The sequence below is a fragment of the Rhagoletis pomonella genome, unplaced genomic scaffold, assembly GCF_013731165.1.
Source record: "Rhagoletis pomonella isolate Grant_MI unplaced genomic scaffold, Rhpom_1.0 Rhpom_scaffold_00010, whole genome shotgun sequence".
In the NCBI taxonomy this organism is placed as follows: domain Eukaryota; kingdom Metazoa; phylum Arthropoda; class Insecta; order Diptera; family Tephritidae; genus Rhagoletis; species Rhagoletis pomonella.
The window spans coordinates 22,181,581-22,206,901 of NW_023458564.1; the positions used below are offsets into that span (position 1 = coordinate 22,181,581).

The window sequence follows — 25,321 nt, forward strand, 5'->3', positions numbered from 1 at the left end:
ATCGGGATATAAAGCATTGGTCTTAACTTTTCTTGATATTCTTTAAAACTGCTGTAAAGTACTTTCAACACCAGATGCTGTTAAAGTCGAGGCAAACTTTTCTTCCTTTTTTTGTAGTTGTATATATTAGCATACTTTTAAATTACAAGTCACTTTAATGCTGATTTAATTTGTTCATAATATTATTCCTTTTGAATGAAAATCAACTGCAAATTAATTGCAATATTGGTATTGGTTTTTTTATTGAAAATAGTATGACTGCAAATAAATTTTGTTTAAAATTTAGTGTATTAAAAATACTATTTTTTTGGCATTCAGCGACAGGCTGTGTGAGATACACATGTTTGTCAGGTAGGTAGATACATATGTATGTTATCACCTCTGAAAAAAATTGTGAACATATTGACCACGCCGGTCTTGAAAGACAGCATAATAATAATAAGTTACAAGAAATCATACCTGTGCGTTTGACCATCACTTATGGTGATTTCGCCTTTGATTGCCTCTTTCTCTTTTCGTGTTTGATTCTAACCTAAAGGCAAGGGGTGAGCAAATTTTGTACTCGTTTCGAAGAAGCTGTTTTTCATCGCAGAAATACAATCGGAGGTTTGCCATTGCCTGCCGAGGGACGACCGCTGTTAAGAAAAAACCTTTTTTCTATATTTTTTTGCAATGTTGCTTTGACCAGGGCTTGAACCCAGGCGTTGCGGAGTGGAAGCGCGCACTGCTTACTGCTACACCACAGCGGCCGACGCTATATAAATACGAAAAATGAGTTCAGGTATAGCAGTGTAAAATATATACATATGATTGTGACAATTGGAGTTTTAGCGCGCTTGATTTGATGTTCATCTCACTGTGGCCCATTGCTCAGCGTAAGCTCCATCAGCCTACCAGAAGCGATATAACAATATGGCTTCTGCCAGGAATTAAGGACCCATTGCAAATGCAAGAAATATTCACTGATACCAGTGGTGGATTTGCCAACAACTGATTTGAAAGCTTTACACCTTTAAGCGTTTATTCCAAGCGCTAATTTTGCACAGCTGTAAAATCGTTTGGGAACTTCTAAATTGATCTTATAAAAAATCGTCTGAGGCCAACTGAATAATATTTACATATTCTATAACCGGTGTGGGTGAATTCCGATGTTAAACATCGATAATGTAATAACAATAATAATAATAATAATAATAATAATAATAATAATAATAATAATAATAATAAGAATAATAATAATAATAATAACAATAATAATGATAATAATAATAATATTATAAGTTGTTATTATAGTTGTAACCCCTTAGCTGAAAGCTAAAAAGAAATCGAAAAAGAAAGGATAAATGTGTACATAAAAATATATGTATTTTCAAATGGAACCGAAACCTGAGCTATGAACTCCCACTGATGAAATTCCATGTAGAAAAACCACCTGTCTTAAAAAATCTTACAGCTGGCTAAAAAACATATGTGCGTATGTTAGGGGTGGTAATTTTTTTTTTTTACTATGCGTGTATATCATAGGAGGATTCTACATGGAATTCTAAGCAAATTTACGGAAGAAACCGTGGGTCTAAAATAAATTTGGAGTTTGCCAAATTACGAAAATAGGTTTCGAAGAAAATATGAAAATTAAAATTTTTCACCCTCTGGTGAAAGTTTTAAGAACAAAATAAGTACAGTAAGGGATTCCTCATACCAAAAACCCCTTCCAGCATGTTTTTATACAAAATTTAAACACTGCTTTACGACACTACGACAAATGCTAAGGAACCTATTTTCGCAATTCGGTAAACTCGAAATTGCTTTTAGACCCATGGTTTCTTCGGCAAACTTGCTAAGAATTATACGTATGTACATAGAATCCTCCTATGTTATACACCTATAGACGACAAAATCTCCCATACAAATTGACCCGCCCTTATATATGTAGGTATACTATTTGTATGGCCATTTCTTTCTCTACGTTTTTGAAACTCTAATACTCTTAACTCAATTGGAAATAGTAATTGGCATGAATAGGCTATGAGCAAAAGTATAAAAGCAGAGTCTGCAAAGGTCGTAGCTCTTAGAACTAGAATTAGAAATAAATCAAGAACACTCTACATACACATCATCACAAAGCTAAGTCATCGAGCTTTAAATTTTGTTCACACATTTCTTCAACGCGTAAAATATTGGTATGTTTATTAAAGGTTTTTATATAGAGGCTTGTGAGTTTTGCGTGACAGATGTATTCAGTTTGAAAGGTCAAACGCAATTTTTAACTAGTATACTCATAATAACTTATTTCATTTGCACGCATACCGTAAAGGACCGCTTTCGAACAAATTCGAGATCTTGCAATTTTGGAAAGTACTCTCACATTATGTTACATGCATCGTCTCAATGGGATTCCACGATGCGGGTTGATTTAAAACAAATTAAAAGTGAATTTCCTCGAGGCGCATTTTCAACCCTCAATTTTCAATTATAGCTGTTTACACGACCATGCTAATTTCAGTTTGTTTTTGTTTAATATGAATTTTGTGTTTTGTTTTTTATTTTTATTTGTTTGTTATTGAAGTTTATTTTTCTTCTTTTTGCTCATTAACATTTCGAAATGAGTACTCTGTGGAGTTGTATTCGCGAAATTGTGGTAATTTCGTTTCAATGTCACTGAAATTGAGATTCATACTCAATTTCAGGTGACAGGTTATTGTAAAGCCAATTTGCGAATCGTATCGTAATTTCAGCTGAAATTGAGAACAGTGTTGAAATTGCGCAACATGGGCGTCGTGGAAACTGCCTATAAGTAAAGTTTTTTAAAACTTGGCCGACAGATTACAAATTGGGCTTTTGTGTATTTACTTTTAAATATAAATTCTACAAAATTTAAAAATATCAGCTGTTGAGAAATTCTTTCAAAAATGTTTCTAAACATCATATGTGTATGTACATATGTTTTTATTTACGTACTTATGTATGTATACGTAAGTAATAGTAATTCTAATATGAATCTCAGGCATTACAAGCTAATTACAATACATTCGCGCTCAGACTATAGTAACTGTTGGATAGAAATTGCCATTGCTGCCATTAGACGTTTGATAGACTTGCAGTGGGTTTTGCTGTTGTTGTTGCTGCTGCTGCTGCTGCTGATAAACAATTTTGCTTGCATGTTGCACATGTGTTTGCTGCTGTTGTTCCGTCTGTGCCAGTGCCTGCTGCGTATGCAGATGCTGTGTATGATGATTTTGGTTGGACTGATACGTCGCTAGATTTTGTTCGCCATTACCCAAACGGACACCAACACCGACACCAATGCCATTGTAGCCACTCTGCTTGGCATTCCTAACACCCTCAATTGCTTTTGCCTCGTAATTACTGCTATTACCATTCGCATATCCATTGCTGCCACACGAACCTGCTGACCCACCATTGCACAAGCCATTGTTGTTTTTGTATACTTTCGAAAGGCCATTGGTACGACTATTGCACATCCCAACACTACTACGAGTACCGTTACCACTAATTTTTCCATTTATATTACTACCGCCCGCTGCTTCACACTTCACACTGACTTTGTCACTGCCATTGCTTATTGCCGTATTGTTGCTGCCATTACTTTGAGTAGCAGCAGTCTTGCCATTGCCAACAGCATTCCATTGCCATTGCTTCAATGGTTCGCCGATTAGTGTAATTTTCACGGGCTTGTAAATGTTTGCGGTTGGCGCGTGTTTTCCTGTGCCAGCGGCTGATGTCTGGGTCAGCGTAGCGGCTGTTGTGGGTGCTGTCGCTGTTGGCTTTTCCCACGCGATTGAAGCACGTCGCGGTGCCATTGCCAACTGTTGATTGTTGTAATTGCTCAGAGTGGTCGATATGATGGTGTGACGTCGTATTTGTTGAGATGCTGCTTCTGTAGCGGCAACTGGGAGATTATTATTGCTGCCATTGCAGTTGTTTTGCAGTTGTTGTTGGTGGTGTGGACAAAGAGTGTGGTTGTTGCTGTTGTTGGCGCTGCTGCATATGCTGTTGTTATTGCAACTAGCTGCGGGATGATAATGCGTCGTGTAGCTGGTGTACTCGGGTTTACTTCTATGTTATTTTCAATGATGGCAAGCGGACACAATGTTGGGGACCAAAAAGAAATGAATAGAGAAGTAGAGATTAGAATGGCGTTATGTTGTTTTATTTACAGTACAATTCGATGTCGTGCAATTTCGTAAACTTATGAAGTGATTTTGGTATTAGTATGAATATAGTGGTATGTATGTATGTATGTGTGTACATATAACTAATCGCATGCTTTTTTTTCTAATTTTCGTTTGCACAATTGAATGCTATCATTGACTAACTCAAAAACTTTTCTACAGATGTACCTTTTATAGTATGTTAATACAATGCACATTAATGCTCTCATCCCCAAGGATTGCTACCCCGGTTTTTTAGGATTAGAGGTCGCTCAACCTGCTCAAAGCAAAACAGCATTTTGTAGAATTGGTATACAAGTATTGAAAATCAATATTTTTCGATCGGAAAACTTCTTTTCCTTTCTTTAGGAGACTGCTCATAATAACACCCGACTGTTTATTAGTTTTTTTTTAAACTGGCGCTTTTTTACGGGTCGCCCAATTACACTTTTTTGAGGATTTTAGGGGTGCCAGGGGTGCTATAAAAAGTAGTTAATAATAGAAAATGGTTTAATAAACAATTGGGTTTGTTATTCAAAGTCTCCTGAAGAGAAACAGAGTTTTCCGATCGAAATTTTTTTTGATTTTCAAGAAATCTATACCATTTCTACGAAAACTGGTTTTTCTCAAAAAATATACTTGGAAAATTTTGAGCGACCTTTAAATAGTTTTTGATTAAAAAACTATAAAAATGGGGTATAATTTTTTCAGTATAGAACAATCTTAGTGGGTGAGGGCATTAATATTCCGACTTAGCTTTTTTGGACCACCCTAGTGTACACCCATGCGATGTACTTGGAAGAAGTCCAACAGAATTCTAAAGACTTAGGAGCGGCTAGACTACCCCATAAAATTATGATTTCCTTTAGGTAAGACTAGCCTTGCTCCGACACAGCTTTCAATCATCGAGGGTGTCTGTGTGGTAAATCCATTTTCCAAAGCACAGATATGTGCCGTGTGGTCTGGAAACTTTAATTTAGCGCTGCCATTTTTAATTGTCCAAACATTATTTCCTAATACTGAATTTCTCTCAGGTCGCCTCTCAGGCTAAGGTGACGACTTCGGTTAGCGCGATTTTTACTCGCACGGCGTCGCTTTGACACTGAAATGCCTACATTTGGTATATTGTGGTTTTGGAAAGTCACTCGTATATTAAGAAAGGGTTTTAGCTTATATTCTTCTTCGTCTTTCTTCTGTATTCTTTATTGGCGAGGAAACTGCCTAAGCGATTTTGGCCGAGTCCAGAAAAGCTCGCCAGTCGTTTCCCTTCTGTGCCCACTGACACCAATTGGAAATACCAAATGAAGCTAAGTAATACTCCACCTGATCTTTCATTACTTTCAGAGCGGTAGCGTTTCGGTCCATTCGTACGACATATCCAAGCCAGAGTAGCCGTGTATTTTAAATCGCTTCACAACGTCTATATCGCTGTAAAGCGCATACGGCTCATCTTTAAATTGTCTGCGGTATTCGCCATCACCAATGCGTGAAAGCCCGCAAGTTTTCGCAGAATTTTTCTTTCGAAAACCCCATTAGATGTTTTTGCCTAATCTAATATTAAGAAATCAGCACGGCTTTAAGAAGGAAATATCCACAGAGATAGCTTTTATTTTGTTAGAGGATCTTGATTTTATCGGCGTTAATCCTGTAATTCGTCAAGGAATCAGTAATCTTTTGAATTGTCGGACAGTGGTGTGTGAGAGGGGTGATCTCAAGGGAGGCGAACTGAGGCACTCCACAAGGAGCCGTCCTCAGCTCCGGCTGGACGTAATATTAGAGCTAGACGAGTGGAAGAAGGGACTTCGATTCAATAGCAACACGTGCAATTTCTTTGCAGACGGCTCCCAAATTCTTGACGGAGTGGGAGCGTGATATTCTGTTACAGCAGCGGTATCTCCTTTGACACTCTGCTCCCTTTGGAAGTTCGCGACTTAGCTAACCTGGCTCTTCCTAACTGAAGAATATTGCGGACCCCAGAATTGGCAATTTTCTAAACCTCGCAAAAAAGTTCATTATGATTAAGGTCTTAAATCATGCATCCATATCCTTGACAAGACTAGGGACCAGCGATTGGTTTGCCCGGTAATCAGGTTATCTAATTAAAACATATTATTCTCTAGTGTATGTTATTTTTGTAAACTGAATAAAAAAATATAACCATATACCTATAGTAAACACCTTGCAAACTAAATTTCCCGAAATCTTAACGATATCTTTCGGATTATCTCATTTCTGTAAGATTTTTTTACAATTCGTCAAAGAAAATTATATGAAGTGGTTGACACGAACTCGTAAAGAAATTTCTGTACGAAAAATAAAGAAAATTCTGAAAAAATTCTCCAAGAAATTCTTCACATAGCAGCATTATCTTCATTGCTTTACCGATTTTCTTCAGAAATTTGTAAAAGAATCGAAGTGTGCATAGTTTGTGTCATTTTAGAAAATTCGGCAAAAAAATCGGATGAGATCATTACGAATTCTTTAAAGTTTCTCTACAACTCAAAATACTCCGAAAATATGGTTTACAGGGCAGATGGCCCAATATACGTATATTGGTGCAAACACCCACTATCAAATTTTAGTGGCTTACACACTAGGTGCTGCATAAAAAGTTTTCGGTCGCTGTACGGTTCCATTTTAAGCGATTTACTAACATTTAATTAAATAATTTTGTAAGTGAGCAAACTAAGTACTTGTGTATGCAGGTCTTATGCATTATTTTTGAATACTTATATATAAAAAAAAAACGTTCTAAGCATTCAGTTGCACAAATTCAATAAACAAAAATACTTTACCATAAAATGTTTCTTGTTATTTTTTGTTAATGACATGAAGGCATTACCTCACAAGTCTATTAAATTGCCGCATGCAATTAAAAAAGTTTCAACAGTTTTAAAGAATTTTTTGTGTGTTTCACATTTTTAATAATATATAGTTTTATTACCTAATTAGGATACTACGATCATTGCATTTATGTTAATAATTAAAAATAATTTGAAAAACAGTTTTTAAAAATTGTTATAAGATTCATAAATAAAATTGACAAAGCTATGGGGCTTGCTAATGTTAGCGGTCATTTCAAGCTATGTATACTCGTAAACCTATTTATGTACAATACTATAATATACAATATAATTTTTAATACATTTCAAAGTGTTATTTTCCATTTCAATTTAATTTGATTTACATTTTTCATTCCACTTTTCTTGTAGAATGCGAGATTTTGGATATAAAAATGTTTTTACTTCACAAAATTTCAACATAGTAACAAGAAACGTCTTAGCACTTTTTGTTTATGATGCAAAAATCCTGCGTTTTAAAACAAATTTAAGTTATTATAATAAAACATTAAAAGCTAAAGTGCTGAGGCTGGGCTTGCTTAAATTCCTCACTCTACTATGCCGGATCAGTCGTTTTTTCAGTAGTTTTAGTTTAAAGACTTAATTTCTTAAATTCCACTTGAATTTGCTTCTAAATAAATAAATTATAATATCAATTACCATTTCTTTACATATACATAAGTTGAATCTTATCAAAAATATTTGCGAGCAAACTGGAGATATTCTGTTCTTCTTTTCAGCTTGTTTTTTACTGAATATACATTAGGGCGGGTTAAATTTTTCCTCTACTTCGTTTCGCCGACTGACGTATTCTACTGGCAATTCATGGAAACGTAGCTCTTAAGGGGTTTCGAGCCCGCTTATTTTTAATGTTTAGTTAATATCTAATTCATAACCAATTTATTTTTCTTAACTTACTTCAGTTCAATTAAATTGATGCGATAAGCAACATATTTTTGCAAAATGGGTATCAAACTAAGGTGGCTTAAGAAAGATTTATTTCCAAACAAAATTTTGAAGGGTGCCGCCACCTGTTTAGAAAATTTAATTAAAAAACTTTAAATGTTTCAATATGGGTTTCAAAACTAACTGATTCGTTACTTCGCTACGACACGAAATTAATGCGGACAGTGATAAATTCTTTCCTTTGAAAAATTCGTCTAATTGCTTATGCGCAAAATCCATATACACACATTTCTTAAAAAAAAATTACAAAATATATCTAAAAAAAACTAATTGATTAGGAATTAACGACTAAAATTAGAAATAAGGAGGCTCGAAATCTATTTAAGAGCTATGCTTCAATGGACTTTTTTAGTCAGAATTGCCAATAGAATACTTCAGTCGCCGAAGCAAAGTCGGTTATGTTTGTTAAGAACAAATCGACCCGCCCTAGTGTACATATTTTGTTTTAGTATTGCTAGTATTATGTACATACAATGTATGTATTTTTTTCTTATCAAAAATTTTCAATCATATTTCGATTAAATTTTGTTAATTTCATTTATATTGTCTTTACTTTCATCCAAAAATAAGTCATACTTATTTCAAATTGCTTGTTAATTTTTTTTTTCTTAAGTGCTACTTTAATAAACATAGCTTACTTTGGTTTTAAATTAACTATAATAAAACTTAAAAAAAAAATATTTCATATAAGAGCAAAGAAACTGTAATCGAAAAAAATGTAAGCGAAATTCTTTTCAACTATTCATCAGTGTGTCCTTGTAGTGAACAGCAATAACTAATTTGAAATAAATTTTCGTTAAAAGATGAATAACTCACTCAGTTTTCAACCGGTGTTTGAAAATAAGCATTCGTTTTACTCGCTATTGAATAGTCTTGTAGTAAATTCAGAGTTAGTATAGCTGCTTCATAAAATAGTGCCAAAATACATCGCCAAAGTTTAATCAAGACGTACATCATTCGAGATTTCGTTTCTACCAAAAAAATTTCGCCTTTTGATTGCACCTTTCTCTTTTCGTTTTCGGTTATAAAATAAAGGCAAAGGGTGGGAAAATTTGTGTTCGCTTCTTAAAATGCCGCCCTATTGTAAGGCAAGAAAGCACATTCCTCGCGCTTTGAAGCTTTGTCAGGGGTGACGGTTGCCCTCAAAATCAGATAGTTGCTTAAAACGACAGGGGTTTTAAGGGCGCAAAGGTATGCAGTTCAAGCTTTTGGGGGTGTTTGGCCGATTTCATATTTCGATTCTTGTTTTGCTCGATAAGTTCTTTATGAAAACAGCACTTCACGGGTACTTTGGAATTTATAATTTGTTAAAAATCTGAATAAATAACTAATAATAAATTGAAATAATTCAAACAAAATAAACTAATACTTGGTGGTCATTTAATTTGTAAAGCTCATCTTTTTTTGTATACATATTTTTTTTTACTAAGTATTAACTCATTTTAATTTCCTTATATTTCTTGGTAGTGACTAACAAATTAATTTGTGTTCTATTAGCTTTAAAGACAAGATGAACAATTGTCAATACATGAATAGGTTATATGTAGTATACAAATAATGTTAATGGCGCATAAAACCATAACAGCCATGATAAGATCACAAAACAGTACCTGTTCTTCGCCAAAGCGTAGTCTATAAGTTTTTACCAGTTGACACAATTCAGTATAATGTTTTGGTGCGTTATTGTGTAATAATGTGCAAGTAGGTGTATGCATGTGTTTGTGTGTGTATGTGTGCGTTAACATAATGCATATTTTTTATTTAAATATATTATTATTTTATTTTTTTTAAATATAATAATTCCCGAACCCCATTTAAAAAAGGCAGCATGAAAGAGAAATTTATGAGATTAGCTATTTTTATGAAGCAATATACATACTTTTATAAGGAAGTGTGAAAGTAAGAAAAATGTTGGAAAAATTTTCATGTAAATAGTGTACATATACATATACGCTCTGTAACTAAGTATAGGCATATACATATCTATGAATATATGAAGGTTTACATAACTATTCAATTATGCATAGAAATTTTGAAATTAGAAAAAAATTAATTATTTCTGGAACGTAGCCTAACTGAAGTATGTACTACATAATTAAACAAGCACGTTAATTAATTCCCCTCTTCCCAACTCCTACAAACCATTGTATATAATTGGTTGTTAGTATTGTTTTTTTTTTTGTCTTTCTAATTTCACGAAATTTCGCAAAAACAAATTGCTTAAGGCAAAATTCGTTGTAGATAGTGAAAGAAACAAAAGATGTTCGTCGCAAGCAAATCGCTTACATTGCGCACACGTAAATGGAGCCAATTGGCCCAGCCATGGCGGTATGCAACTAGGCCGCGATAATAGTGATGATGCATGTAGTTGCTGCAGTTTGTGTTGTAGCATGTCAAAATATTGCACGAAAGCTGTCTGCAATTTGCAGCCAAACAACGCCAACTATGCAAATCGGCGCAACTGCGCGTGAAGCGCAACAACGTTGCACATGCAAATGCAACAAGCCGTTGCAAGGTGCTATCGATGCGACTAAGGCACGATCGCCAGCCATCATAGTCAACAGCTACACCAACACCGATGCCGCTTTGGCTACTTGGCGCTGTGATGCCGTTTAGGCAACCGATTACAATGCCACCGAAGTTGTCTTTGAAATGTTGCAATTTGCGGTGAATTATAGTGAAGAAGCGCTGTGCAGCTGCTGGAAAGGATGCGATTAGTATCTGACTGGAGGCAAAATGTTTTGTGGGTATTTTAGTTTTAAGATAATTGAAGTATTGTAAAGCTTTTCGCTTGCAATAACAAGCGAGTCGGAATAGTAGTGGGTTTTCGTGGTGTTGCATAGATACGCTGTTGGGAGGAAATTCAGTAATAAATTTAGTTAAAGAAAATAAAGTTGAGTTGTACTTAAGAACTAAGAATAAATTAAATAAAGAGAGATTAATTAAAATCGGTTTTGATATTTTTACAAACGGTATGAGAAGAAACCTTACCTTGACAATCCCTCCGGACCATATGAATAAGGTCGTGTCTGTTGGCATATCAAAAAACACGGATGAAAAGAATTAACCAAATAAGATGAGATTTCATGAGAGTTTATTAAAAAAAAATTTAAAATATAATTTCTTTTTATACCTATTGGGTACATACCCTATCTGTTTGTGTTGCTGTATTTATGCATTCCTTTGTGGTGTCACTACTGATTTCCGGCCTTTTCAACTCCAAACTTTCAATTTTATTTTTTTGTAAACGTATTGTGCGTTCACGATCTTCGACCTCACCCTAGTGTTGTTGCGTGATTGAAATTTCATACAAAAATATTTTAGAACTTCAGATAAGAAAACGTAAATATTTGTTAAGCTAATATTAAGAAAAAACAATCATAACATAGTTTCAAAGTAAAAATTAGGCAAATAGTTACTGATGTGAATTATGTGAGTGAGACTGTTCGTACGGTTGTGTAAAAGGAGATTTTTTAATTGGTTAAAAAAAAATAAAGTTTTTTTCCTCCTAACATCGGAAGCATTGGCAAAAATGCAGCTTGTGTCTAGGTTGTTAGTGGAAATCCCATACTGATGGCGGCACATATCGGAGACAAGGAGATTTCCTTAATCTGCTATGAATTTTCTTGATATATCTATCTTTGAAGCCAGGCACCTATACAACATACATAAATATAAGTATGTGTGACATCCCTGTTTGCCAGCACGTTTAAAATATGTCTGAACTTTTTAACATTCTCGCTGTAGATTTGAGTTATTCGAGAGCTTTATTAGCTATCCCACTACCAAAATATACACTCTAAAAAGTGCATGTAAAACTACTACGTGTTTATTTTTCAACCATAATGTGTTCAAGTATACGCACAAGATGTTCAAGATTTGATTTTGAACATGAGTTGTTTAAAATATACACATAAATATAAACATGAAATGTTTAAAATTACAAACATTTTGAAAGTAAAAATATATTTTTTACAAATAATAAATACTAAGTACCAGGGGCGCACGCAGGAATATATTTTTGGGGGAAGGATTTATACTTCTAAATATATATCATCAGAAAATACTGAAAATTCGCTCTTTAAAATACATTTATGCAAGTTTTATGTACAGAATGAAATAAAAAAATAAACTTTTTAAAGTTTCATAAATTGCATTTTATTTACATAAAATTTATAAAGAACTCAGACATTTTCAACCGGCTTAAAAAAAGGGGAGGTTATCAATTCTTCGGAGTATTTTTACTTCTTTTATTTATTCCACCGCATAACTTTGCACTGCGTGAACCGATTTTTTTTACCCGAAAGATAGTACCTTAAAGGTCGTCCCGTAATTTGGTTTAGATCCGATCATTAAATCATGAAAAAATTAATGGTTAAAGATGCACTCCACTTTCAAAAGTAATACAAAATTTTACAAAAGAATTTTAATATAAATAAATTAAATAATTTCACGAAATTTTTAAACTTTTTTATTCATTTTCGTCGATTTCTGGTTTCTCATTTTTTAATACTTCGAATAACGAAAATTCAGCTGAACTTGTATTTTTATCATGTAGCTCATTTTGGTGGAACGAATTCCAAGTTAGCAAATTAAATCTTCGAATGCTTGTTAAGTACATATCAGTGGTAAACTTTTTTAGGCTGTAAAGTGTAAAAAGTAAGTGTGCGCTACGTGACTAATTTGATATGTAAAAGTAAACAGACAGTGTTTAATTTTGCACACACTAGGAGAGGAAACTGGTTACCTCTCTTTATATGCACAAATTTAAACGAAAATTTTTTAGAAGAAATTTTAAACATTTTATGTGTAAACTATGAAAATGTGAACAATAAATGTTTAAAACTCAAAAAACAAATTTGAAATTTGTTCTACACCACGCATATGATAAGTAAAAGTAAGCAAGCAATGTGTAAATTTGCATTCATTAAGAGAGGAAACTGGTTACCTATCTTAATATGCGCAAATTTAAACAAAATTTTTTTAGAGTGTATGTTAATACTGCGAGCTGGTTAAGAGTAGATTCTATGGGCTTTCTTTGCAACTTTGCTGATTGCCATAGGTTTAGGTATGTATCTAGTGAACTAGTGGAATTTTCTACAACTCGGTATCGCCGAATTCTGAGATAGGGCGTTCTTCAATCAAATTCTGGCGTAGAGCGTTTTTCAACCAAATTCTGAACTAGGGCGTTCTTGAAAAGTTTTCTGAGAGAGGGCGTTTTCGAACTGGCTGCCAAGATAGGTCGATCGTCCGCTCTGGTGTCGATATGTAAATAGCATTTCCTTAAGAAAAATTACAATTTATTTCAACTAACCCCGATATCACTTAAACTCCAGTCGCTTACCAACTATCAGGAGCAACTTACACAATCCATCATAAGCAGCAACTTACTGACTAATTATTTGCTCACCTAAATTTTGTTGTTGTAGAATTAACTTCGTACTCTAATTTTCCTTCTCTTTCATATCTTGCTTATAGTGATACCTTGCTATGCAAATAACTAAAATTCGAAACATATCCCATACAAAATGTATGAAAATATTAGGTGATACAAACGTAGAACTACTTTGCCTTTAAGGAATCCGGTACTCAGACCCTAAAAAAGTCCCCTTTATCATAAAATGAGTTTTATTAAAGGGTATGGTATTCAAAAATGTTAGCACAATACTATCTTGAAATTTCATGATCGTAAGTAGTAATTTGGTTGTCAAGATATTAACAATTCGTACCACCTTTTTTTGTACATAAGGGTTAAAGTTGAAATTTGGGTCTTATTCACAATGCTGTTTGTGGGCTGCTTTGAATTTCAATATAGTGGCTGCATAAATAGTAACTCCCTACAAAACTCTGGCCGGATATGAAATCGGATTCCAAACAGTCACCGTTTTGTAGAAAGGTAACACTCTCTCTACGCGGCCAGTAGACAATAATTAAAACAAATGTTCGTACAGTTTTGTAAGTAAAATTGTGGTTTGGTTTATAAATGCAATATTTAAATCAGTTTGTAATGAACTTTACTGTCTAACTCCTGAATAATTTTCTTTATAAGGTTGTTACATCCTTGCCTAAAATATGTTTTCAAGGACTTTCTTACTGGGGTGTTTCATTTTTACAGCTAACGCAGATAATTTTGTAGGTAACCCCGCAAAGTTGTTGCAGACTAGTGGTTTTCTTAGGGTTGATAACTAACCCTTACTAGAGAGAGTATGTTTGTCTGGAGCCAAGACTTTGCATGTTAGATGCTGTTCATTGTTGAAATAATCTGCTGATGCCATTATATTTATTAAAGATTATTTAAACCTAAAACATGAGAAGGAATTCAATAGCATCTCATTCAGATTTATCCAAGAGGTTTCTTAAAGGATACCAAACTCACAGGAATGTGTCCATCATTAATCACATTACCAGTAGCTTCTCAAAAAATTCTACGCTCCTTCACTGCACATCGAACACTTTTGCCACTGCATTCCGATAAAACTACAGATACATATTGCTCCATGTCTATGTAAATACGATAATGGCCAGGCGTATTTGGTGCGTTATTTTAAGGCATATACGAGTAAGTGTAAAAACATTTATTTACATGCTTTTTATGCAATTAAAAATTAGGTACAAGTATATATATGTTTTTACAAAAATAGATTACTAAAAGTGTAATTATGTTTGTTTGTACAGAAAAACGAATGGAATTCAAAATCTTACAAACAAAAGAAATTAATTTAAGGAACTGAACATGACAGGAATCTGTTTAAACGCTATCTTGTCGCACGTACATATGTACATTTGTAAAAATTACCTTAGTTTTAATTAAATTATTGCAGTTAATGTATAGGAAGTCTTTATTTGGGCTATGTGAAAATGTTAAACTTTTACGGGAACTGACTAAAAGGATCTTAATCAGAAAGTTTTATAAAGTTTTTTTTTTATTCAACTTTTTTAGCAACATGGTAAGTATGTATGCCTTCACATAGAAATAACGTAAACAGAAAATACTCATTGTGTTGCCGTCTCTCAAAAGAAAGGTATTTAGACTTTTAAGAAGAACTTAAATTGAAAGCATAGTCTCCCATTTTATCATTGTCAGATTAAATCAGAACATAACAACGGAAACGAATTAAAACGTGCAAATACCTGAAGGTAAACCACCTGTCTTCGTAGATCGGCTAACTCCACCATGGGGTCATCTGTGTTCGACGATGTTAAGCTGGCCAAGTCCATGTCATCCAGTAGTTTGCTATCTAAGCCACAGGCAGCGAAGAGTTGCCCATTGTCGGTGTCGAATGGGTTGAGAGTATCCGTCTAAATAAAGAAAGGCAATGCATTTATACATCATTTTAGTAAATGTATGTAATTGTAAATATCTATATATATGTAAACATATTTAAAACAGAAGGGTTCTATAAGTGTAGAATAGACGAGTGATAACGAATATTGTTAGGATGAGTCGATGGGTATCATATTTACTACCAGGTAAATTTAGACTTATTTGTGTATGTACTAGATATAACCAAGAGATTATTTATATTTCCTATTTTTAGAGAGTCTATTACAAATCGTGACCTCAGCAGAATACTATGCTGGGCTTTAACATATACGCACCACATTCAGGCGCTTCCAACAATCAGTTGGTTTTGTGCTATTTTCGTGAGTTTGCAAAGGCTTTCTTTCAATGACAACCCGCAGTGCGGATTTCATTTAATGGCACAAAATGTCGGTCACTATTACATACGTATGTAAATGTAATGGAAATGTCTATTTATAAATGTGAGGCAAGAAACAAAACGAGCACTCATACATAGACTGTGCCACAAAGTTACATAAAAAGTATTTTAAATGCAATATCATATGTATGTAAATAAGAACTTTAATGCGATTTTTCTAAAGCCTAGCTTATAGCTACAAAAAAATTTTGTAGTCGAGCTACATACCTGCGAAAATGGAATCAAGGATTTTTAAAAAAATTCTCGCAGGGTATCAATATGGGATTTGACAAAGAAGCTCAACAACAAATCGAATTTATGCTATTAAACATTCCAGGGCAAAGTGTTGTGAGCATAATATTGATTTCAAGCAACTATTTGATAGCTTCTGCCGGATGGCTATCTCCGCAATATATAGCAAAAGGAAAGATTCCAGAACGGACACGAATTAATATGATGTGTTGGCTCAAAACGGTGTCGAAATTAAGGATACAAGGTAATTAGTCTGAATGTTTCGAGATACAAACCGGAAGAACAATTTTCATTATCATGCTGCGTTGTGCAGACGCAAAAATAATTGTATAAATTCTGTAAGAGTCACTAGAAGTATCAACGCCTTATCAAATACGTTCTCAGCAGCTAACAGAATAGGACTTAAAATAAATGAAGAAAAGACTAAATTTATGATGTTGTCCAGGAAGAAAAATAAGCTCCACAATCGATGAGAGGATTCACGCAGTTAATAGGTCACATGTGTCTCTAATAACACTCTTCAAATAGAACCTTCTAAACAGGCAAGGTAAGTTCAAATTATATGAAACCATCTCCCGATCTGTTTTACGCTACGAATTTGAAACATGGACGATGAGTGAAAAGGATAAATCAAATCTGAAAATATTTCAAGGGAAAGTTCTCCGAAAAATCTTTGGTGCAATTAAGGATTGCAGTGGTATATGGCGTATAAAGTGGAATGATGAGCTGGGCCAGCTAATAATAATAATAGATTGGCGCTTACACGCATATTAGTGTTCCTCCGATTTGTGCCGTGCGGCTTGATGTAGTGTCACAAAGTCCCCTACAGTTTTACGCCGACTCCGAACGGCGATTGTATTTTTATGAGAAGCTGTTTTTCATGGCAGATATACACTCGAAGGTTTGCCATTGCCTACCGAGGGACGAACGCTGTTAAGAAAAAACCTTTTTCTAAATATATATTTTTTTGATGTTGCTTTGACCAGGGCTTGAACCCAGGCGCAGCGGAGTGGAAGCGCGCACTGCTTACCACTACACAACAGCGGCCGAGCAGCTAATAGAGGACGAAAATATAATTCCATTCATCAAAGCACAGTAAACAAGTTGGCTAGGACTCATATACTACGTTTATACGCACAGAATAATCGACTTAATTGAAAGCGCATTGACACCGTACACATTTCGCTCTAGTGTTTATACTTACGGCTTTATATCGGCATCAAAGCAACCGTCTTCAAAAGCAAACAAAATTAGCTGTTTTCATTTGACATTTTATAAGTTAACATAATGGAAAGTGATAAAAATCTAGTTTTATTCGGCATTATAAAATCGTAACAAAGAAAAGAACGATTATTATTAATCAGCTTTTAAATACTGATGCGATTATTTGGAATTTGAGCAGAAGAGCTGATCTCCAATTCGCTTTGACTGAGAGCGGTGTTTATACACTCTTTCTAACTGTCTGGAGAAATAAACTACCGATTTGAAATGGAGTGTGAGCCAAAACACTTCGCTCTTTCAAAGCGAATTGAAATTTAGTTTATACATATGTTTCGAATCGCGACGAAATGAATTAAAGCGACTTATGCATGCGTATAAACGTAGTAATAGTAAGAATGAAATCTACGAGAGCACAAAAGAAAGTTGTAGACGCTAAGGCTTTCACAACTAAAGCAAAGGGTATACGAAGATCAAGATGGTCGGATGAGCTGGAAGAGGATATGAAAAGTGTGAAGATGAAGAACTGAAGAAGGGCAGCGAACGATCGAGTCCATTGTGCAGCAGGCCGAGGCTCACTAAGAGTTATAGCCCCAAAAAATGATGATGATCATGATGACCGCCACTCAATGTCGAAATTCGACCGATTTTCTAGCTTTTTAAACAATTTATTTCCTTCGTCGCTTAATGGCTGACAATTTCTACATAAACCAAGTTCTTTTTCATTTTTTCCCAGTCAGACAAATGACCCAAGACTGAAACATTTTCCAACAAATTTTGACACCATTAAAACGGTCCTTAAAGAAGAAAAAAAAAGAAACAAAAACACGAAGTAAAGCGAAATGTAAAATATAAAAACTATTCCCAAAAATACACCAAAAAAGAAACAAACAATTAAAATAAATAAGTTAATAGTAAAAACAAATATTTTTAAGGCAATCTTTCTAAATGTGAACGAAATCGGACCGTAAATACCGGATTACCAAATATATCGCTTCCAGCGCCAACTATCGGCAAAATTTTTACTGAAGTTATTCTTTTTTATGTAATTAATATACGTTCCTAATATGAACGAAAGCAGACTATAAATAAAGTTTTTTTTCAAATATCTCGACTTCTGCGCCATCTATCCGATTTTCGTATGGCATTGTCATCGGGTTCTGAGCCAATTGTGAAGTTTCAAATTCTCAAGGTAATCCGGAAGTTGATCAAAAATAGATTGCAAGATATGTCCCAAGCAAACCTACTTATATACCTATATTTATACGGAGCAAGTTAAATAAAAGCTTGTAAAAAATAAGTGCACGTGGACCAATCGTTCTCGTTCCCTTAAGAACATTCGGTCTTGGCCAGACCAGAGGCTCTTATTGGAGGAGTTCCTATTCATAAGCAGGCACACGGTGTCGAACCGAAGGTATCGATATGGTACACATTTATAGTATCGCTGTAAAAATAATGGGTACCGATTAGTGTCGGTATAAAAATACCCGATATTCCCAATATCGATACCAAAATAAAAAAATTCAATCAGAATATTGATCTCGTTTTCTATCAAAGACGGTACACTTTGCACGTTAATTAGTGGTTGCTTATGTAGAGATTAGTGAGCTAATTGACATCACCGAAGGCGCAGTATTGCTTTACATATAAATTCCATACATATACATATGGGCGCTTAAAGAGGAAGTTCCCGAAAAAAATTAAAGTAACATATCCAATCTACATTTCTGTACAAAATGGTCTCACTAGATGGCGCCAGCATCGAGATATTTTGTAAAGCCGTAATCATGCTATGGTTTGTTTCAAATTTGTTTTATTTGCGTTAAAAATTAGTTTAGAAAAACATCAACAAAAAAGTTAAAATGGAAATTTTAGGATGGTAACCTCAAATAAAGTCACGTCAGATATTTCGGCTGATAAAAAAAGCAGGTAGGATTTTAACATTTAAGAACTTAGTGTGTATGTATTTAAATATCTTCTATTATTTGTTGTAATTTTTGTAACTGAATAAAGATAATTATTATGCAAATAGTTATGGAAAAACATTTTTAAAATATTTGAATTGTATATTTTGTCATAAAAATATATACTTTGCCTTAAGAACATCAAAGCAAATTCAGCAAAATATAATTTTTTGAAGTATATTGTAGAATATATTATTAATAGCATTAACTTTGTAATGTGCGTTTAACATACAAGGGCTCTGGTACTCGATTTCCAAAAAATATCGTTTTAAAACTATGAAGTAAAAAGTATCGGTATCGAATGCCAAAAGTATCGATATGGTATCGTACCGTACCGAAATTCGTGTCCCTATGCATACGTTTTTACCAACTCATATCTTGTGAGTGGTGCTTTAAGTAAATAATAGCTTTTAAACTTTATAATCATCTTTAAACCTACCTCTTCTTAGCTTTGAATACGTTCAAAGACTACTTACTAACTATATACATGGATAATTTTTACAGGTGAACATCTGTCACCTCTGAATTTTTTTATTTTTATTTCAAGCAATTTATGTCTTACATTTTCACAAAAAATTCCTCCATAATCAATTTATTTACAATATAAACTCAATGCCATGACACAATAATTTTTAGATCGTAGTTTCACTTCAAAATTTCTGACATAAACCGTGTCTGTTAACAAACGCACTATGTTGCCATTGTAACGATATTGAACTAGGTTTTCATTTATAATTTCATGTACTACGTTTTTTGTTTTTAACTCAGCAATGCACGACCGTTCCGCAAAATCAAATTTGCGCTTGAAAACTTAACGGAACACAATATGAACTCAATTTATGATGAAAATTATTTAAAATGTTTTGAAAATTTTTAAACTTTCTTTGCTTAATTTTTCCAACGGCCAAAAGGTAGTTTTTTTGTTTAATAAATTGGTACCACAAAAAATACGAAACACGATCTCCGTCAGATAGCTAACAAGGCGTCTAAGAAGAAGATGTGAAACTACCTTCAGAAAGTCATTGCATCCTGCTCAATACGTCAAGCAAAATGAATTTTCAGCAAACATTTCGATCAAGCGTACTATGTAACAGGAATTAGTTTATGAACGTACCCTCATCAAATGATCTTCGTCCTTTTGATTTATTCATGAAATGTCAAAAGTGTATGTATGGATTTCGAAATCAAAATGCGGTGCAGAATTTTAAATGAAAACCAGCAGCGTGGTAAAACCAAAATTTTTTTACATGCAAATAGAAAAGACAAAAACCAAATATAATGTTCAAAAAGTTATATCGCTAGCTTAGAGTGCAAAGTTGCAAAGCCCTTTTTTATTTTACGGAAGAGGAAAAAACTTCTTATAACTATTTTCTTCAAGTGTCTCATAGCAAAACTACATACGAATAAGAAGGATTCGATCTTTATTTAAAGATTTTGTATTATTTCGGATTTTGTCGGATTTTCGGTGCCTCTTTTGGACTTTAGCAAATTTCCTTTCATTGAATATAAACGAGAAAAAACAACACAAGTGCCTTTCGAAACAATGCATTTTTAATATCCTTGCTTCCTATATCAAAATATGAGTTTTTATAAAAGGTGGACCTTGCAAATTTTCACTCTAGGCTAGCGATTGATGTTTTATATATATACAAGTGTAATATGAATACAATAATCTTATGTACATACAAAAGGGTAAACAAACTAATAAATTTTGCAATATCACTGACAATAATTCAGTCCAAAAACTAAACACAAAATACCTGTAGATTTTAGTCACACGTAGAAATGAGTAACGAATGATATTTGAATGAAAAGTTGAAAAATATATTTAAAAAAAAATACAGTCTAAATTCGGACGAACCGATCATTAAATACCCAGTGCACGTATTAAATATAGTTTTTCACCTTAACCTCAAGGTTTTGCTTTTATGTGGCAAGTACAATAATTATACCGAGTTTGGTACAAATTTATCGAACGGTTACCGAGATACACATATCGAACACCGTTTTCAAAAGAGACATAACTCAAAATTACCCGTTCTCCAGAAAATGCGAAAAACTATTTCTTAACACATGCTAATCATATGGGCAAGGAAGACTTTACCTTAGGGGTTTTCAACAATTTATAGCCAAAATTTACTCCAACTTTTGCTGAAAGGTAAATAAAACCACTGTGCACATTTTTAGTGCATAATTTCGAAAATGCCAAATTTTGAGTTGTGTCACTTTTGAAGATCGTATGCGATATGTACTCTGTACCGCACCCCTTTTAAAAATTGTTTGTCATAAACTTTTTTTTTGCTAAATAGTTATTACAAACATAAATTTTGAATAAATTAGCTTCAGTATACATATACTCATTTATCCAATATTTCGTACTTCCCCAAATAACCGTTTTATGGGATGCGTGGCTACGCCCATTTTCCGAAAAATTATAATATTCTTATTTCTCGCCTAAAAATAATTGTAACTATCAGTTTTGAGTAAGCTTCATTTACTTAAATATCGCAGTTTTCGTATTTCTGAAAGCTACCGTTTTATGGGAGGTAGGAGTGGTTATTACCCGATTTTGCCTATTTTAAATACCGTCCTACGCTCAAAAGAAGCATGCATATGTACATACCAAGTTTCATTAGGATATCTCAATTTTTACTCGAGTTATCGTGTGCACAGGCAGAAGGACGGACGGACGGACAGACAGTCACCGATTTCTTTCTTCATTCCGGGCATTTATGTATCTATTTCGATTCGTTTTGGCTGTTACAAACAACCGTTGTGTGAACAAAGTTATAATACCCTTGGGCACAAGTGCGCTCGGGCAAAAGAAGTAAAAATAATCACGTGCTGATTTAATCGTAGTTACGTTTGTAACGTATACGACCCGTAGCACCATTACCAGTCTCATAACACGCTTACTCGCACGCCTTAACAAAATTCATATTATTTAAAAGGAATTAAATATTGGCTTCGGAGAGTTTCACACAGTATTCGTTATGCACATATACATATATGACTTTCCTCATATATATAACAATTTTAGAATTAATTTCGACTTTGCGAATAAAAATTGTAAGAATGGAATTTTAGTTTCTCAAATCATTGTAACACACTAGTTTTATTATATTAGATTCGTTCATTTTGGCAAGAAGAATAGTTTCCCTGTTAAACTAGAATTTTTTGAATACACTTTAATTAATTATTAGATAAAAATAAATCCTAAAATTTCAGAAAATTACAATGGCTCCGACAGATATTCTGCATGCTGCCATTTTTTTTTTATTCGGGTGTTATTTGATGTCAACGTCCATTGCCTCTATTGTATTCATGTATTCTATTTGAAAGCTTCCCAAAGTTATAAAAAAAAAATTATGAATTTTTCGAGTGGCAATGAAAAAGTTAGTAATTTTGGTATTTTTCGCTTAAATAAACATTTTAAGGCTAAAATTGTTCAAATTCTTGATCTATTTTTTATTGTACTTGTTTCTATCTATTGAAGGCCTTACTCTCATAACCGGCATTTACTCTAATAGCATTGTGGATAAGTGTAAAAAAACCAGGCCTATTCCTATTGTGTACAGGAACTGGCTGGTTACAGGAGAATCGATAAAACGATATGTCGAATTTTTCTTGTGAGATACGTATTGTCGTACCAGGTTCTTAAAAAAACCACAGCAATAAAACTTTAAATAAATATCTGTCATTTGGCCCAAGAAGTAAAAATCTATAGGAAATGCATATCTAATGCCAGCAATAAAATATTTACATCAGGTTCTGGTAAAGACCAACGTACATTTTCTTGATCTACTATCAAAAGGCAAGCTTCTTTCAACAAAATTGACTCGGGTTATGATTGTTCAGCGTCAACTAACTCAAAACTTTGCTCGAAGCACAAAGCGAATGCACGTACCTAGATAGGTATGTATGAAATAATATCGATAAGCTATCGTCATAAATGTGGAAACAAAAACTCAGTCCAATTCAAAAGAATATGTAAATGTATTGGGTCAGGTAAATTTTTTTGACTATGCGCTTATAGGATAGCAGGGTTCTTGCCAAATTGCGAAAATAGGTTTTGAAGAAATTGTGAACATTTTCACTGTTGTACCATCTGGTGGAAGAAAAAGCTCCTTATAGCATGTATACAAAATTTTAGCACTTCTTTACGACACTACACCCTAAAAATTGCATGCAAATCTACCACTGAAAGCGTCTTCTTTTCAACTAGAATCTGTGCTAATATAAGCATAAGTTGCTCAAGATTTTGTTTTTAACATGAGATTTGTAAAACATTCACGTAAATGTATACACGAAATGTTAAAAATTGCTAAAATTTTAAACTAAATATACATTTTGTACTAAGAATCAATAAGCTTTAGTTGATCATATTTACTACGCAACAAATCTGGTATGCAAAAGTAAACAGGCAGTGTTTAATTTTATCACATGGTTTGTAAATTTGCACACATTAGGAGAGGAAAATGGTTATCTCTCTTTTTATGCACAAATTTAAACAACATTTTTTTTAGTGAAAATTTATAAATCAAATAAATTTTAGACATTTTATGTGTAAACTGTGAAAATTTGAACGTTGAGTGTTTAGAATTCAACAAACAAATTTGGGATTTGTTCTACGCCACACATATGGCAAGTAAAAGTAAACAAGCAGTGTTTAATTGAATTAACATGGTGTTCAAAATTGCATTTAGTAAAGGAGGAAACTGGTTACCTCTCTTAATATGCGCAAATTTAAATAAATTTTTTTTATAGTCTACAGCAAAATGCTAGAAACCTATTTTTGCAATTTGGCAACTCCAAATTGATTTCAGACTAATGGTTATTCAGAAAATTTGCTTAGAATTGCACGTGGAATCCTTCTGTGCTATACGCCCATAGTCGAAAAAATCTCCCATACAAATGTGTATACTGATTTGTTACTTCCTGAGGAAATCTAAAAATGTAGTTTTCATTGTCTCTACGGTTCATCCTTCGTTCAAATAACTAATGAACAATATAGATGTAGGTTTATTATAAGTTTTTCCTTCTTTTAAAGATGCCGAAGCGATACTTCGAACTCTTAAAGTGAGAAATATTGCATTCTAAATTGCTCACAAGTAATTTTTTATTAATCATATTGGGAAACAACGCGGGTGACCTGCCCTATATGTATGTACATATTCATATTCATACTCATAAATATATGCATGTATATAAATAAATAGGTATTTCCATATGTATATGCATAAGTACGTAAACATCTTTCAAGTAACATAAACACCTACCTCCTGTAGAATGCGTCGTAGCCGCAACAGCTGCTTCTTAAATTGCAGCACGTCCTGAATCATTGCATTGCGAAATGATTTATCATACAGCATTAGGTCGTCCGACGAACTGTGCGAATCGCGATAAAGTTGCGAGTAATGATGTTGAAAGTGCTTTTGATGATGGAAATTACTACTGGTCGGTTGTGAAGCATTCGTCGAAGACGTGGAAGCGTTTGATGCGCGCGAGGTGGCAGCACTACGTCGCAGGCTATGTGTTGATTTGGAGCTATCAGAATCTGCGCCGCCGCCAGAGGTTCCAGCAGCACCAGCATTCGCCGATAGACCACTGGCATTAGAAGCAGGGTATTGTTGTTGTTGTAGACGCGAGCGGTTTAGTAGACGTGTTGCACGAGCAGGCAAATGAGCGCTAAAATGAGCAAAAGAAATAAAGAGCGGTTTAGTTTATAGGAAACAGAGTTACATTTAGTTAACTAGAAAAATAAAGACTTAATTTTAAGGAGTTCTACTATATTCATTCTCAAACTAAAAAGGCAGTTCGTACAAACATATTTTACTTCTACAAATTCTAATATTTCTTCTCTGTCATTTCGCTTGCACCTCAGATATGTGGCGTTCGCGTGCGGCGCACTAGTTGACAACACCGTTGCAGCTGCACAGTGACACCAACAATTGCACGATGCAGCACGTAACGTTGACGTCGACTTGTTTGCTGTTATTGCTCTTGGCATTGCAACAGCAACAGTTGGGGAAGTTCGCCTTGAACTTTGTTGCTTATGCGGATGGGTGGCATGAGGCAGGTATGATTTATATACGCCGTGCGGAGAGTATGACGTATGCGAAGGTGTGTGAGGGGTAGTACTTTGTGTTGCATACTGTATTAGTTGTGTACTGCCACATGTGGCATGCTTTATTGTGATTGGTGACGAA

General features: G+C 33.9%; 1 protein-coding gene across 8 annotated transcripts in view; it reads right to left on the minus strand.

Annotated features, from left to right (window-relative positions):
- Positions 1-1,396: 1,396 nt before the first annotated feature.
- The window catches only part of LOC118746163, a 114,912-nt gene continuing 90,987 nt past the window's right edge, over positions 1,397-25,321 (minus strand). For 3 of the 8 annotated variants that reach the window (XM_036479957.1, XM_036479961.1, XM_036479956.1), the window contains 6 exons: positions 24,392-24,800; positions 20,227-20,247; positions 15,110-15,277; positions 11,127-11,258; positions 10,970-11,007; positions 1,397-4,077 (listed from right to left, as the gene is read on the minus strand). In XM_036479957.1, the coding sequence (XP_036335850.1) occupies positions 3,036-4,077; positions 10,970-11,007; positions 11,127-11,258; positions 15,110-15,277; positions 20,227-20,247; positions 24,392-24,800 (1,810 nt within the window). In that variant the 3' untranslated portion in view covers positions 1,397-3,035. Of the gene's footprint in view, positions 4,078-7,041; positions 9,611-10,969; positions 11,008-11,126; positions 11,259-15,109; positions 15,278-20,226; positions 20,248-24,391; positions 24,801-25,321 lie in introns of those variants that run through there. The other 5 variants (XM_036479958.1, XM_036479963.1, XM_036479960.1 and 2 more) reach the window with 5 other exon arrangements.